Source organism: Nelumbo nucifera, chromosome 3 (assembly GCF_055504915.1).
Source record: "Nelumbo nucifera cultivar China Antique chromosome 3, China Antique-T2T, whole genome shotgun sequence".
Taxonomy (NCBI): domain Eukaryota; kingdom Viridiplantae; phylum Streptophyta; class Magnoliopsida; order Proteales; family Nelumbonaceae; genus Nelumbo; species Nelumbo nucifera.
The window spans coordinates 18,941,998-18,955,517 of record NC_142651.1 but is presented as its reverse complement, the minus strand read 5'-3'; the positions used below and the strand labels follow the sequence as shown (position 1 = coordinate 18,955,517).

At 38.8% G+C, this 13,520-nt stretch overlaps 1 protein-coding gene across 1 annotated transcript; it reads left to right on the top strand.

The window, feature by feature from the left end:
• Positions 1–9: 9 nt before the first annotated feature.
• Positions 10–5,532, top strand: LOC104600026 (uncharacterized). The gene is made up of 4 exons (XM_010262824.2): positions 10–297; positions 452–559; positions 4,245–4,319; positions 5,131–5,532. Exons 1-4 carry the CDS (start codon positions 164–166, stop codon positions 5,360–5,362), a joined length of 549 nt encoding a protein of 182 aa, XP_010261126.1. The 5' UTR covers positions 10–163; the 3' UTR covers positions 5,363–5,532.
• The last annotated feature ends 7,988 nt before the right edge of the window (positions 5,533–13,520 follow it).

Sequence of the window (13,520 nt, the reverse complement as noted above, 5' to 3'; positions counted from 1 at the left end):
CGTTAGGAGAGGTTGTTGGGACTACAACCGGTGCGTGGGGGAATTTGGATCAGGTCCCCATTGCCTTTGTGGCCTGGTTTCGGGGTTTAGAATTTCTCTCTGGTTCTCGCTCGCTCCCTTGCTCGGCCTGAAATTTTCCTGCTTTTACGCAACAGTGGTGACTATGAGGAAGCTCAAGTTCCATGAGAAGAAACTTCTGAAGAAGGTGAATTTTCTCGAATGGAAGAGGGAAGGAGGACACGGGGAAGCCCATGTTATGCAACGTTACCATGTCACCGGCAGAGACGATTATAAAAAGTGATTCCATTTCTCTCTATCTGTAGCTTAAGAGATCTATGCTATTATTTATTGTTCGATGTGATTTTCTATTTTTTGATACTTTAGGTAGTTTCTGTTGTTCGCAATGTGAAGAGACGTGAAGTGTGTTATCTTTTGTTGGTTTTTCTTTCAGATATTCGAGTTTATGCTGGGTGGTGCAGAAGCTTGTGAACATGTTGATGACAATGGATCCGAGAGATCCTTTCCGTATCGAGATGACCGATATGCTCCTTGAAAAGTTGTGAGTTCTCTTCAAGTGCCTTAGCTAGCTATATCAATAAATCTCGACGAAATTTACTTATTATTTAGTTATTTATTCATCAAAATTTCATTCTCTCAATATTATTCAATTCAAGGATGAATAGAAGCTTGAAATTTCTTGCTGCACGACCATAGCTTGAATTACGACAAGGTTGATTGTTCTTTTCGTTAGTTGATCCTACTCTCTGATTGTCCTTGAATTCAATATGGTAATTTTGTTTTACTGCGTTCTTTTGCTCAGTCTCTGGGTTCTTTGCAAATATAACCTGTCTTATTTGTTATTTACCAAAATAAATAATCATTCATTCTTTATTTTTAAAAAACCTTTTAGCAAGTTCCATTGGGAACTCCCCCCCTTCCACAGTCCACAACCCCGTATTAGCTCAATTACATAAGTATTTTGTTTCAATGAATGGCAAATTTTAATGAGGGAGGAGGAGGCAAAGGCACGGGGGAGATGGATGAATGGCCAAAGGTACCTTCAGAAAACAATGCCACTCTGGATACGACACCATTGGCATGTCAACCTTCTTTTTGAGTGAGTATACACATTTCATTTGCTTATCCAAAAAAAAAAAAAGAAAAAAATTGAGATGCAGAAGATGATGTTCATTGATGCCCCCTAAAGACGGGGCTTCTCTATAGCATTGGAATTTCTTTGTCAATGCTTTTAGGTTTTTAATTTTTTGTATTCTCAACCTTTTTGAATTTTTCTAATATGCAATGTTGCATAGACATAGACACAGGAACTGGAATGTGTCATGTGTTCTGAACCCAAAAGAGTAGGATTCATGGACATGCCTCACATAAATGCATATTTTATTATATATTAAATATCATAGTTTTTACATTGTTGAGGGTGGGCCTTGGCGCAATGGTTTGGTTGCTCCATTGGGACCTGGGTGACCAGGGTTTCAAATCTTGGAAACAGCCTCTCTGTATGTGCAGGGGTAAAGCTGCGTACATCTGTCCCTCCCCAGACCCTGCATTAGCGGGAGCCTCGTGCACTGGGCTGCCCTTTTATAAGTTTTTTATATTGTTCCTCAAATTCATAGAACTATATGTCCAGAACAACTTAAATAGTTAAATTACAATATATAATTGACAAATTAAAATCACAGCCTTTGTCTATTTGCCATGTGGCCACACTAGTTGATTTTCATGGTTTTCCTGATTTAAATGCTAAATGGAAGAGATCCAATGAACAACGGGTCATTAGTTATGTTTACATTGGGCAAAATACAGATACTACAGTCCCCTATTGGACAACTTACACGGTTGGACTGCTGTTAAATAAAAGGCACTTAAACCGAGAATTTGTAGTTTTGGAGAGTTGACACAGTGGGCATTATGGTAAATCTGCTTAATTTTCACTTAGCTGGGCCCTACACAAATTTTGGATAGTTAGAGGTTGGCCATACTGTGTTTTAATGATGCTATCAAATCTTCCAAATTGTAAGCTTGGCATGTAATAGGAGCTGGCTTGATTTTCCCAAGATCCACACTTGCATGACATTGGAGTTGCTGAGATTTTTTGGAGAATCTCAGTCAAGTCTCTTGAACAGGTTTGCTTACAATTGATCCTCATAGCTGGAATTAATTTGGAGGTTTGGTTTTAAGCTATGCTTGATAAATTGAGGCATTAAACTCAGTTTTCATGATTTTTTAAATGATGTTTTTATCTCTGAAATTTCCAATAACCTATAACCTCTATAGTCAAAATTTTAAATGTGTTATAGCTGTGCATGCTCTCAAATTTTCCATGTATAGTGGCGAGCAATGAACAAGTGAGAAATATTCTTAAATTCAGATTCATAGAAGAAATCCGGTACTTTTGATGATCTTGTTACCAATTTGTTGATCTTGCCTCATCAACATCTAAGCCTCGTTCCAGCTACATGGGATTAGCTACACGAATCCTGTTTTGCCAATCCATTCTTCTCAGTGCCATTTCCATTGTTAAATACTTAAATTATGAACACTTAAATCATTTCTTATTACTTCAACCCATGTTCTTTTTGGTCTGCTCCTAGCCCTTCTAGCGCTTTCAACTTGCAACAGACCACTTCTTATGGGTGCTGTAGAACCATCTTAATCTACTTTCTCTCATTATACCACCTATTGGAGCTATTCCTATTCTCCTAGGTTCCTTCAAATGATTTCATTTTTGATCCTACCTTTTCTAGTTTTTCCACTCATCCATCTAAGCATATGCATTTCTGCCACACCAATTTTTTAGACATGTTTCTTGACTGCCAACAGTCTTCCATACAACATTACTGGCCTTACAACTATTTTATAGAATTTTCCTTTTAACCTAAGTTGTATTCGCCAATCACATAAGACTCCAGATGTGCCCTTCCATTTTGCCCATCCTACTCTAATTCTATGGCAGCATCTTCAAGCTCTCCATTGTGAAATAACAAAGCACCATGGGACCTACAAGCCATATTATAAACAGTGTTTTCAAATATATACAGAACATGATGCTACTTTATGCCACAGATAAAGATGCTTAGACATGCTAGGCATTACAAGTTGAATTGAAAAGCAAAGGATTTTGAAATGTTATGGCCAATATTAAGGATTATGAAGTGGTAGCTTAGGGGTGGATTACTTAATTGGTTGCAGGTTCTCTTGGAGGCTAGGGAATAATTTAATAACTATTTCAGTGTGCCAACTGTTGCTAGGTTCCTTGTAGGATCTTCTGAAAAATTGCAAAGTTGCTCCTTTAGGCTTTACCTCTAAATTGGAGATTTGGAAGGAGATGGAGTCTTGTAATAGGAATTTCATCATCTAAACTCTTATAAGAAAAAATCGTTATCTAAATCCTTATCAATCTTTATTTTATTTTTTTGGATATCACACTGAATAAGCAGAATGGCAGAACAGGATTTATGTAGCCCACCCCATGTAATTGTGACAAGGCTTTGAGGAGTAGAGTTCTCTACCTTGGGCATGTTGGAACTTGAGACTCGATATTGCTATGAAGGTTCTCTTTTCTTTTTGCATTCAGCTAGTTGAGTGTGCATTGGGTTAATTCTTTATATACCTATAATGTAGCCCCCCCCCAAAAAAAAAAAAAATCTTAAAAACAAAAAGTAAGTTGATGTATTGAGCAGAAACGGCTATAGGCCTATTCAAAGTTATTTGCTACTAGCGATGGATTTTCCCCTGGTTTGAAAGACTAAATGTGGTTTAGGTCTCTTTCGTTCATACTTGATCCACTTAGGCTCCTGCCACTTGCTCTCTGGGGTTGGACATTTCTTGATTCGATAATTTGCATTAGCAGACAATTATGAGTTATCCCTGTGCAAGTCTTCTTTTCATGTCTCAAGTCTTTTTTTGTAGCATTATGTTGGGCTCTTGGTTGTCAATGCCAAATTATGTCATTGCACCAAGATAGGCTTGCCATGTGCCCTGCCTTGCTTAGCATACCACTGCTAGAATGTGCATCCATAACTTACATGTTGATAATATGCTTCCAGCAGTAGCTGCTACATAAACTTTTCTTGAAGATTCATGGTTATATCCATTCTCTTTTGAACTTTATTATAGTATACCCTGCAAAGCATATTGGAATACTTGGGCTTTATTAACCCCCCCCCCCTTACAATTAAAGCATTTATTTCATGTAATTTTTGATGTGTCTATGTAATTGCCAGGTATAACATAGGTGTAATCCCCACTAGAAAGAGCTTGGCTTTGTGCGATCGCTCATCTGTCTCTTCCTTCTGCAGGTCTGCTCTCTCTCTCTCTCTCTCCCCCTGCCCCCTGTTGTAAGCACTGACATACGTAGTGTGTGGTCTGGGGCTCTCTTAACTTGCCATGTGCTACATGTTAGAGGATTGAGATCAACCATTAAGCTTTTCTGCCGAATAGAAGCCCCTTCAAAAATAAAAACACTCCTGTAACTTGTCATGTGCTGATCAGGACCAACTACTAATCAGGTCCCATCAAACGAGAAAAGCTTGGCTGTTTGGAAAAACAGCCTGGTTTGTTTTGAAGCTTCATGTTCATCACATGTTAGCATGGGTGTGAGGTAAAAGAGTAATTGCAATCAATATCCTTTTAATTGAAAAGACAAATAAGGAACTGAGTGGGGTAACATGTCAGGTGTAAGAAGCCTCCAAAACAGCCCAGTCTGTTTTTTTTCCAAACAGCCAAGCCTTCCCCCCATCTAACAGCATGATGGATGAATTCTAAGCATCTGATATTTGCAAAATTTTCATATTATTATTTTTTTGTGGCCCTTTTGACCATATTAGTGGAAAGGCATAGCTTTAATAATCTGTTGTAGGCTTGTAGCTGATTTTTTCACGGAGTTAAATACCTTAGGTGGAACTGGGTCATTTGTAGGTCTTGATCCTCTAAGCATGCATCTTTCAGCAAGCATCCTCTTAGTAATGCTGTAATGCAAATCAGTTTGAACTAACCATCCCAAAAAACGTCCATTATCTTTGACCCTATCCTTTTATGGTAGTGTACCATTGTGTCATTGAGTCTTTCATGTTATTGGAATGATCACGATGCATTTTATCATGTCTCCAGGCGCAGGCTATCAACTATATTGGTTAAATTGAAGTTTGCAGAACACTTGAAAGAAGCTGTTACATATATTGAACAGGGACATATCAGAGTTGGCCCAGAAGCGGTTACTGATCCAGCATTCCTTGTCACCAGGAACATGGAGGATTTTGTTACATGGGTAGATTCATCAAAGATAAAGAGGAAGGTGTTAGAATATAATGACAAGTTGGACGATTATGATGCAATGAACTGAGAAGAGTACATGAGAAGGTTATTCCCCTAACTTCCTGTAAGAAGAGAAAGTTCTCTTGATATTCATCTGTGAAGGATTTGGTTGTGACAGAGAAAGTTGGTCCTTGTTCTTGACCTTCGGATGAAAAGTCATGTTTCTTTATAAAGAAATTCTCTGTTTTCTGCCTCTAATTGAATAGAGCCCCTGCGCATAGATTCAGAAATTATGGGTAGTGTAACAAGGGGACCACTGCCATAACTGAGGCCTTGGAATGGACTGACCGCTTGTTCCGCACCTGTGCCACATAAAATACACATTGTTGGCTCCGTAGAGTGAGCAGAATGAATGTGGGACAGTGGACTCACGGAGTCACGGTCCATTGTTCTTGGCCCAGCATGTTTGTAAACCCTGCCTGATCAGCTGTCCTGAGGTGAGGATGGCTCTTAGTCTTTGTACTTTTTTATTCTGTTAAGCTTTCACAAACAGTAGTATGGTAATATCAAATAATAAAGGAAAAGATGAGTGTAGATAAACAAAGTTATTTGTAGGTTTCTTTTCCCTCATGACTTGTGACCACTGCCGTATCTCTCCATTAACTTGGTTGGTGGGAGTGGGTGACAAGTTAACTTGCTTTCTAATGTGCTATCTCGTGAGGCCCATATCCCTTCCTCTACTTCTGTATCATTTATAGCATAAAACCAACTGCTGTGGTAAGGCTCGCTTGATCAACAGTTTAGGATCAGTTTCACTATAGGGGTGCAAATTGGGCTGGATTAGGTCGGCACTAACTCAATCCTAACCCTAATCCTAAGCATGTATTGGGATATAGGCTACTGAGGATGTCTTCTACCATTTGAAACATCCAAAACACCCTTACCTGATATTGGGTTCATGTTGGTTAGGAATGGCAATAGGGTAGGGATCATATTCCCTGTTTCCGACCCCGATTCTGAAATTAACCCCTATCCCCGTCCCCGATCCCCGTCGGGGATAAAATTTGTCCTCCATCCCCAATCTCCGATGGGAATGGGTTTTCTGTGGGGACCCAAATGCCCTAAATGTTTTTATATAACAGTATTTTTTTTTAAAATAAATTTACTTAAAATATATAAAAATTTCAAATTATAAATATTGTTTTAAATATGTTTTGGTATATTTCAATCCCCACCCCTGACCCCAACCCTGTCCCTGCCCTGCCAAAACAATCCCCATTCCTGTTCCCATTGGGTCGGGGAAGTCGGATCCCCAAGGGGAAAATTGCCAACCCTAAAGCCTGATCATGAAGCACTGTAAAATGTTCCGAGTTGGAGTTGCACCCCTAGCTACAGATTTCAACAATATGAAGCTTCACCACCCTCGGGGAGAACTATTTAGAGCACAACCCATATATCACCGAAGGGAGAAAGTTTAGTATAGAAATTGGTATCATATCGTGATAATGTTCTGAATAGATGTTACCATCTGGTGGTCGGTTTGAAAATCCCTTCTCTGGTAGCTAGAGTTGAGGGCAAACCAACATTGCAGAGCGACTAGTTGCTATCAAGGGATTGAGTTTTACTGTAAACGCGTTCTTGTATTGGGTTTTTATACCTTGAACAGTGCTTGTATTGCTATCAAATCAATGATACAGGATTCTCTTTTTTTTTTTTCTTGCCCACAAAGCTGCATTTGCTTCTTTGTAGCAGGGGCAGAAAACAGAGTATTAGGCGTGAAAGAGGTAGAGATGTAACTAAAATTTTACAGATTGAGCCTAAGAGTAGTAAACTTGCAGCTACTTGAGGCAAGAAGTTTTTTTATCAAGTATGATAGTAATGGATCTCTACAAACGCTACTGATGTAACTTGTTCCTCCTAATCACCATCTAATAGCTAAATTAAACATGTGTCCAATCGCCTTGTGGAGGATAACAGAACCAGATTTTGTCCATGCATTTCAAGTCTTCTGTCTGTATGTCATAATTTCCTACTTCTCGTCTGATATTCCTCCATTATTTCTTTTCAAATATAAGGACCAAAAATTCTTATGAGCTCATCGTCATTGGACTTAATGACTTCATAAAAAGGAAACGTGAAGCATGGAAATAACTTGGAATCATGAAATGAGAAGATGAATGTATTCTTCTTTGAACTTGGGGAAATGTGTAGTGGAGTGGTCATTTTCGGCTTACAGGAGGTACCCAAGAAGTATATGATAGAGAGAGAGAAGTTCATAGAGTTATTTTATGGGCATTTTTAAAACCGGTCCCTGCATCACACTGGTCCCTTCTATTGTTATTTTATGGCCATAGTGTTAAGGTTCTATCCATTGCCACACTCATTTTTTTTTTTTTTTTTATTTCAGAGTGCAATTTTGCCAAACGCCACCTCTGAAATAGAAAGTTGAGGAGAAGTTCATAAAGAGTTGTTATTTTTTTACCATACCAAACAACATTTTGTTTCTTTTCCTTGTGAAGAGATTGTATGGGATTGGTGAGCAGACTACAGACTACAGTTGGGTGTGAAATCTCAAGTCCAACCCAATAATTAATCCAGTTGTAGACACAGTGGACCTTTTGGTTCCACATGTATAGACCATAGAACCATGCGGAGTGCTGTTTGGAGAGCGCGTGATGCGTGATGCAAGCAATAAGCTTCATTGTTAATTTGGTGCAGCCGGCCACGAGGACGAGGTGTCCATTTATGCAAAGTAGTAAATCAAGGGACGATGACCTTGACCGCGTCACAGTCGAGTCAGCTTCCAGTTTCATTCTCACATGCGGTTTTGTTCATTGTTTACTTAACTTGATCCCACCCCACCCAGAAAAGGAAAAAGGGATTCCGGGTTAAAAATAAATAAATCAAGAGGAAGAACCCATTCACCATGTGGATTCCTTCAACCCTTAATTACAAGATCAGATTTGTTGCGCAGGGAACTAGTGATGAGGACTCACATAATTATAATCCCTCTGAAGTATGAACTCAAGATGATTTTCATAGTCAATTTCTCATGGGTTTGCACTCCTGTATCAGTGCTTTTCATTAGTCATTACTGAATCAGGCCAGATTATCATACATGGTTTTTATTTTATGGAACCAGACATCTGTGATTTTGGTTCAGGCACGAACCCAAGTAGTAATTGCTCAGTGTTGCTTGCAAACTCCAAAGCAGATTAACCCCTTTTCTAAGCTTCTCTAGTCTTCCTGCATCAATTTGCTAAAATCACAAAGATTTGGTGCTTGTTTTTTTTTTTTTCTTTCTTTTTTCTTTCACACACTTCTATCATCTCTCTTTCCACTTCAGGAAAAAAGAAAAATCATGAAAAAGAACTTTGACACAATGGTATTAATATTTTGGAGAAGAGATTTGAAAGCTGTGTCAACTTCTTAATTTTACATGTTGGTTGAGGTTAAGATTAAGAAGCCAACCCCAGAACCACTTTCCTTCTTTCCTTTATGCACTACTCTGAGTATAGATGATGTTCTATTGTCTCACTTAGGAGCCATAATCCAAATTCTAAAGATTGATCATTTTATGGGTAAGTACGATAAAGACTGTATTTTGTTTTCTATTTCAAATGAAGAAACAGGTTACGTCCAAGTAGGCCATACCAGAAACATACTCGTTAAGAAGAAAAGGAAAATGCATCAAGGAGAGCGTCTGTACCGCCCTCCTTCTGTACTACGGCCCATATCATATATAGAACATATCATGTGTTCTTTTGGGGTCCAAGATCAATTCATAAGGCCCCATTTTCCATATTTTTTTTAATACAGGAAATTGGATAATTGGAAGATCCCATGGCCTCTGATGATCTTTTCTGAGGAGTCGGAAAATAAGGAAAATGGGATCTTACTTTTTTTTTTTTTCTGATATCCACTTCATTTGAAAAGCTTAAACTGAAAGGATTGCATACGGTGATCTCCATCACTGGGTCCTACCCATCGGTGCAGAATCAATGGATGTACTTGGAATAGAAATTATGGGAGGAAAGAAAATGCAGATGGGTGAGGGTCCCAGTAACACATGTTGGATGTTGCATCCTAATTCCTGAAAGCTGCATTCTTCATTATTCTATGACATATTCAGATACCTCCAGAACATGAACTGTTGACAACAGAACACAGAGAGAGAGAGAGAGAGAGAGAGAGAGAGAGAGAGAGGGCTGTGGAGCTTCTGGTCCTGTGGAATGTTTTTCATCAACCACATGTTATGAATTCCAGACACCAGACGTCAAAACTTATCAATCAAATGGTTTTGGTAGAGAGAAAAACCAGCCTTACAGTTTTGTTTTAATTTACTCTCTCTCTCTCCAGCGTAAGAAGTGAAAAGGTCTAGAATGGGTTGTCATTTTATATGACATACTTGAAACGTAAAATATAGACACGGTCTATTCCAGCCTGATAAGGCGAGGAGATGATCTGCAAAACAAAGATCCTATGAATCAGAGCTAAGATTTGCCCGTGAAAATAAATGGTACGCACAACAACAAGAGGCACTGTTTGCTTATTTCAACTGGGTTTCGATTTTCCAGTAATATTATAATAAGAAACGCCTCATATCATACCTCTAATACTACTCTTACCTACACCTATCTAAATAATTAAATTGGAGAAACTGGAATAGATAAAGCTTTTTCAACGACTGTCTTGACTTTAACCCAAAAAACGACAGTCTTGACGAGTTTTTTCTTCATGATATTAGAGGAAATAAGGAGCTAGATATAAGAATAATTAAGATCTTATAGATAGGAGAAATGCTAGTAAACAATATATCTAACTATTGAACAAACAGGGTCCTAAAGGTAGGGCTGCCAATGAGCTAACAAGACCCGATAGACCCGAACCAAAACCGTTCGAATTTTATAGGGTATCAGTCTACATTATATTGTCTGATCATAAGTGGGTTGACATCAGTTTTGATTGTTCCAAGTTAAAAAGTAAGGCTATCAAATTATCAGTGATAATTGCCCACTCCCGGTTCAAGACCCTATAGTGTCTAGTTCAAAATGGCTCTGCAATTTACTTATCGGGTTAGGACCGGGTTTATCCTGACCCGGGTCAGTCAGAACCGACCAACCGATAGCACCACACCTTAAAGGCTACAGACATGGTGGGACCCGCACATGGGTGGCTTTTCTTGTTGTCTTTGTTTTCATGAGTCTCACAATGACTGTAGGGCCTTACATGTTCATCAGCATTCCTCAATTATATTATTAACTAATTTAAGACATATAATCAATATCACTACTTAATTCATCTTTTGGTTTATGCTGTCTTTCAGGGCCCCACTCCACCATGCTCTACAACTCCCTTCTCCTCCTCTTCTTTCTTCTATAAAATTATGAACTAGTTTAGACCTTATTTGTTTGTTTATCTCTTTCCATTTAAAACGTAACCGTGGAATTCTGGTTGTCGAGATACAAAGCTTGGTGGTGGGAGCAGATCACAGAAGAATCAAGGCCAAGATCATTGCAGTTTGATCGTCAATGACTGATCCCTCTAGCTCTAGGGATTAATTAATTAATTATCAAAATATTGATAGTACGAATACATGGCTACATGTGCTGGGTGGCCCATTTTTCAGTTAAATGGCAACATCTTTATTCTTATAATCTTTTGCCTACATTAGAGATTTGAGTGGTGGAGGTGGGTGACGGGTGTTCTCTTTGAGTTGTTGGGATGTATTTGTTAGATAGAAAATAGACCCATTATTTGGTGGATAGAGGTCTGGCCCACGGGATCTTATTGGGCTTTCCTCCCTTCACATCAAGGCCTCGATTGCCCCTTGTTGTTCTCATGTGAGGGTGGGCCCCATATCATGTGCCTAATGGGCTTCTGGAAACATGTGTTTATCACTTCATGAATCATGACCCCCATATTTTTATTTATTTATTTCTTAAAGAAAAGGAAATGGAAATAGACTACAATACAGTTACAAGTGCAAGTTAGGCATTGAATACCAAAAGCTCGAAGTCATTAGATTAGATATTATAAAGAAAGGACAAGGCCCGCGCCCAACACATCTTTACAAAAATTAAAACAATTCTCACTCAAATCAAGCTTAATGTCTAAATTAACTAATAACTACTAACTATCAAATGTGCTGATAGTAGATAATAGTAATAATATATGCGTATAAGGCCCTCTTCTCCCCTCCCCCGAACTTGTGTGGGCCCCTTATAAAGTATGATCCGTGGGCCCACCTAGAATTTTCCAAAACTCATAAGTTACCCAATTATTTATTTCACCATCCAACGGTAGAAAAGATTGACACCTGGAGGATCCAAGAATCTTCCATCTGGCAAGGGCTTCTTGCCTTCTTGGTGCATGCAATGAAACAGTAGCAGGCAACACATAAGAAGGGCAGAGTAACTATGATGCATAGCTCTTGGTTTTTAGGGTTTGTGTGTATGTGTGAATACAATTCAATCAATCAAGAGAGAGAGAGAATGCAGGACCAGTGTAGCAGCATTAATATTTTGAGTGCGTGGTTTTGGGAAAGAGGATTTGACTCGCAGAGGGGAAGTGGGCTCTCACGTCACATGGACATGGGGCTTGGCCTAGTGGAGTGACCCTACAAAGGGAGCAACTGTCGCCTTTCCAACCGACTGGACCATGGACGACTGGGGAGGAGATGAAAGGGCTCTAAGCCCACACCACAGCGACGTCCATCTCCACATACAATCCAATACCATTAGACCCCAACGTCCAATCTTTGGATTGAGAGAGATGTGCTCACAGAGTATAGTCTAGAGAGAGAGAGAGATTGTTTATGCATCCAGAAAAAATAATTAAGTTTTCTGTGTTGGGAAGTTGGAAGAAAAACTTGTTTCTTTTCAGAAATAATCTACTGCCATGTCTCACAAGAATATTCAAAATATCAATACATTTGATATGCCCGTAGGGGCGTAGGGTGTATTGGGCGAATCGATATCTTGAACTGGTTCAGGGGGCTGGTTTAGGGTTCCTCCACCCCTTGAACCTGTCAGACCCTGATACACTTACTGAGGAGTGTATCAAAAGGGTCTCGTAATGATATATATTGACTGATACATATTGATACTTTGAACCTTACCCACAACTATATCATAAATGTTAAGAAGATAAGTCCTTAAAATAAAGAATGTCAAATACTGCCTCGGTTGCTTTGAGTGGTTTTGTGAGATTGTGTTTTAATTTATGGGTATATTTGACTTTTTCAACTCCTCTCTTAGATAAACGGTTAACGGTTTGGTTTATGTAGTTTGAGGGAGGTCTTAGTCCAATTTTGAAAAAGAAAGGGAACTTTTAGTATTTACATGAAATTTTAAGTGAGGTTTAAGTCTTTTACCCTTCTTTTTATTTAAGTTTTATTTTGCTTTGCTTCAAGATTTTGCATTGTAAAAAAATGAAATAAAGTAAAACCTAAAATAAAATTAGAATTTGATCAAAAATTGCTTTCAGTTCATTTATACTACAGGGTTAATTTAAAAAAGTACAAATACAAATATACAGTATAAAACACGGTTTTCATAATCGAACCGAACAAGATGATTGGACCGGAAAAACTAGAAACCGGTTAAATTCTCCAAAAACTAAATTTCCCCTCAAAACTGTTGATTTTGATCAACAAACCGTTAAATTAGATAGTTAATCATTCAAACGGATCAAGTGTTCAATTTGAACGATTAGACTGTTCAACCCGATAACCAAACCTCTGACCGATTCGATCACCGAATCGATTTTAAAAGCCATGGTATTAAAATAATACAATATACAAGGCTTTACGCTCTATATATTTATATTTGGACTCCTTCCAAAGTGAGCCATCGTTTTGCATTGCAAAGAAAACGAACCCTAATCTTGTATTAAATTGCAAAGTGAAACTTACGGACGGGGCATTGGATTGACCCACCCACCGCCACCGGTCGGGCGGTGGTCAGTGCACTGCATGCTTTGCCAGTCGGCACTATAATAAATGGGTGAGGAGAGAGAGATAAGCACCATTGGAGGAGATCACCATTGAATGTCTGACATGTCGTACTATAATCAATACTATTCAATCCGGCCCAGGTGGGGCTGCCCGCGGTACGGCCGTTGGTTGAAAACGAACCAACTACTACTAGCGCAGCCATCATCCTTTGAACGTTCGCTCGCTTCCATCACCTCTCCCCTAATCCCTTCCTTCCTTATAAAGAATCATAGGAAAGTAGGGAGACACA

Excerpts from the sequence above, each read along its gene's own strand:
- LOC104600026 (XM_010262824.2), top strand. The coding sequence starts at position 164 with ATGAGGAAGCTCAAGTTCCATGAGAAGAAACTTCTGAAGAAGGTGAAT. Across the intron at positions 298-451 it reads GGCAGAGACGATTATAAAAA|ATATTCGAGTTTATGCTGGG; the intron begins GTGATTCCATTT and ends TTTTTCTTTCAG. Across the intron at positions 4,320-5,130 it reads TCTGTCTCTTCCTTCTGCAG|GCGCAGGCTATCAACTATAT; the intron begins GTCTGCTCTCTC and ends TCATGTCTCCAG.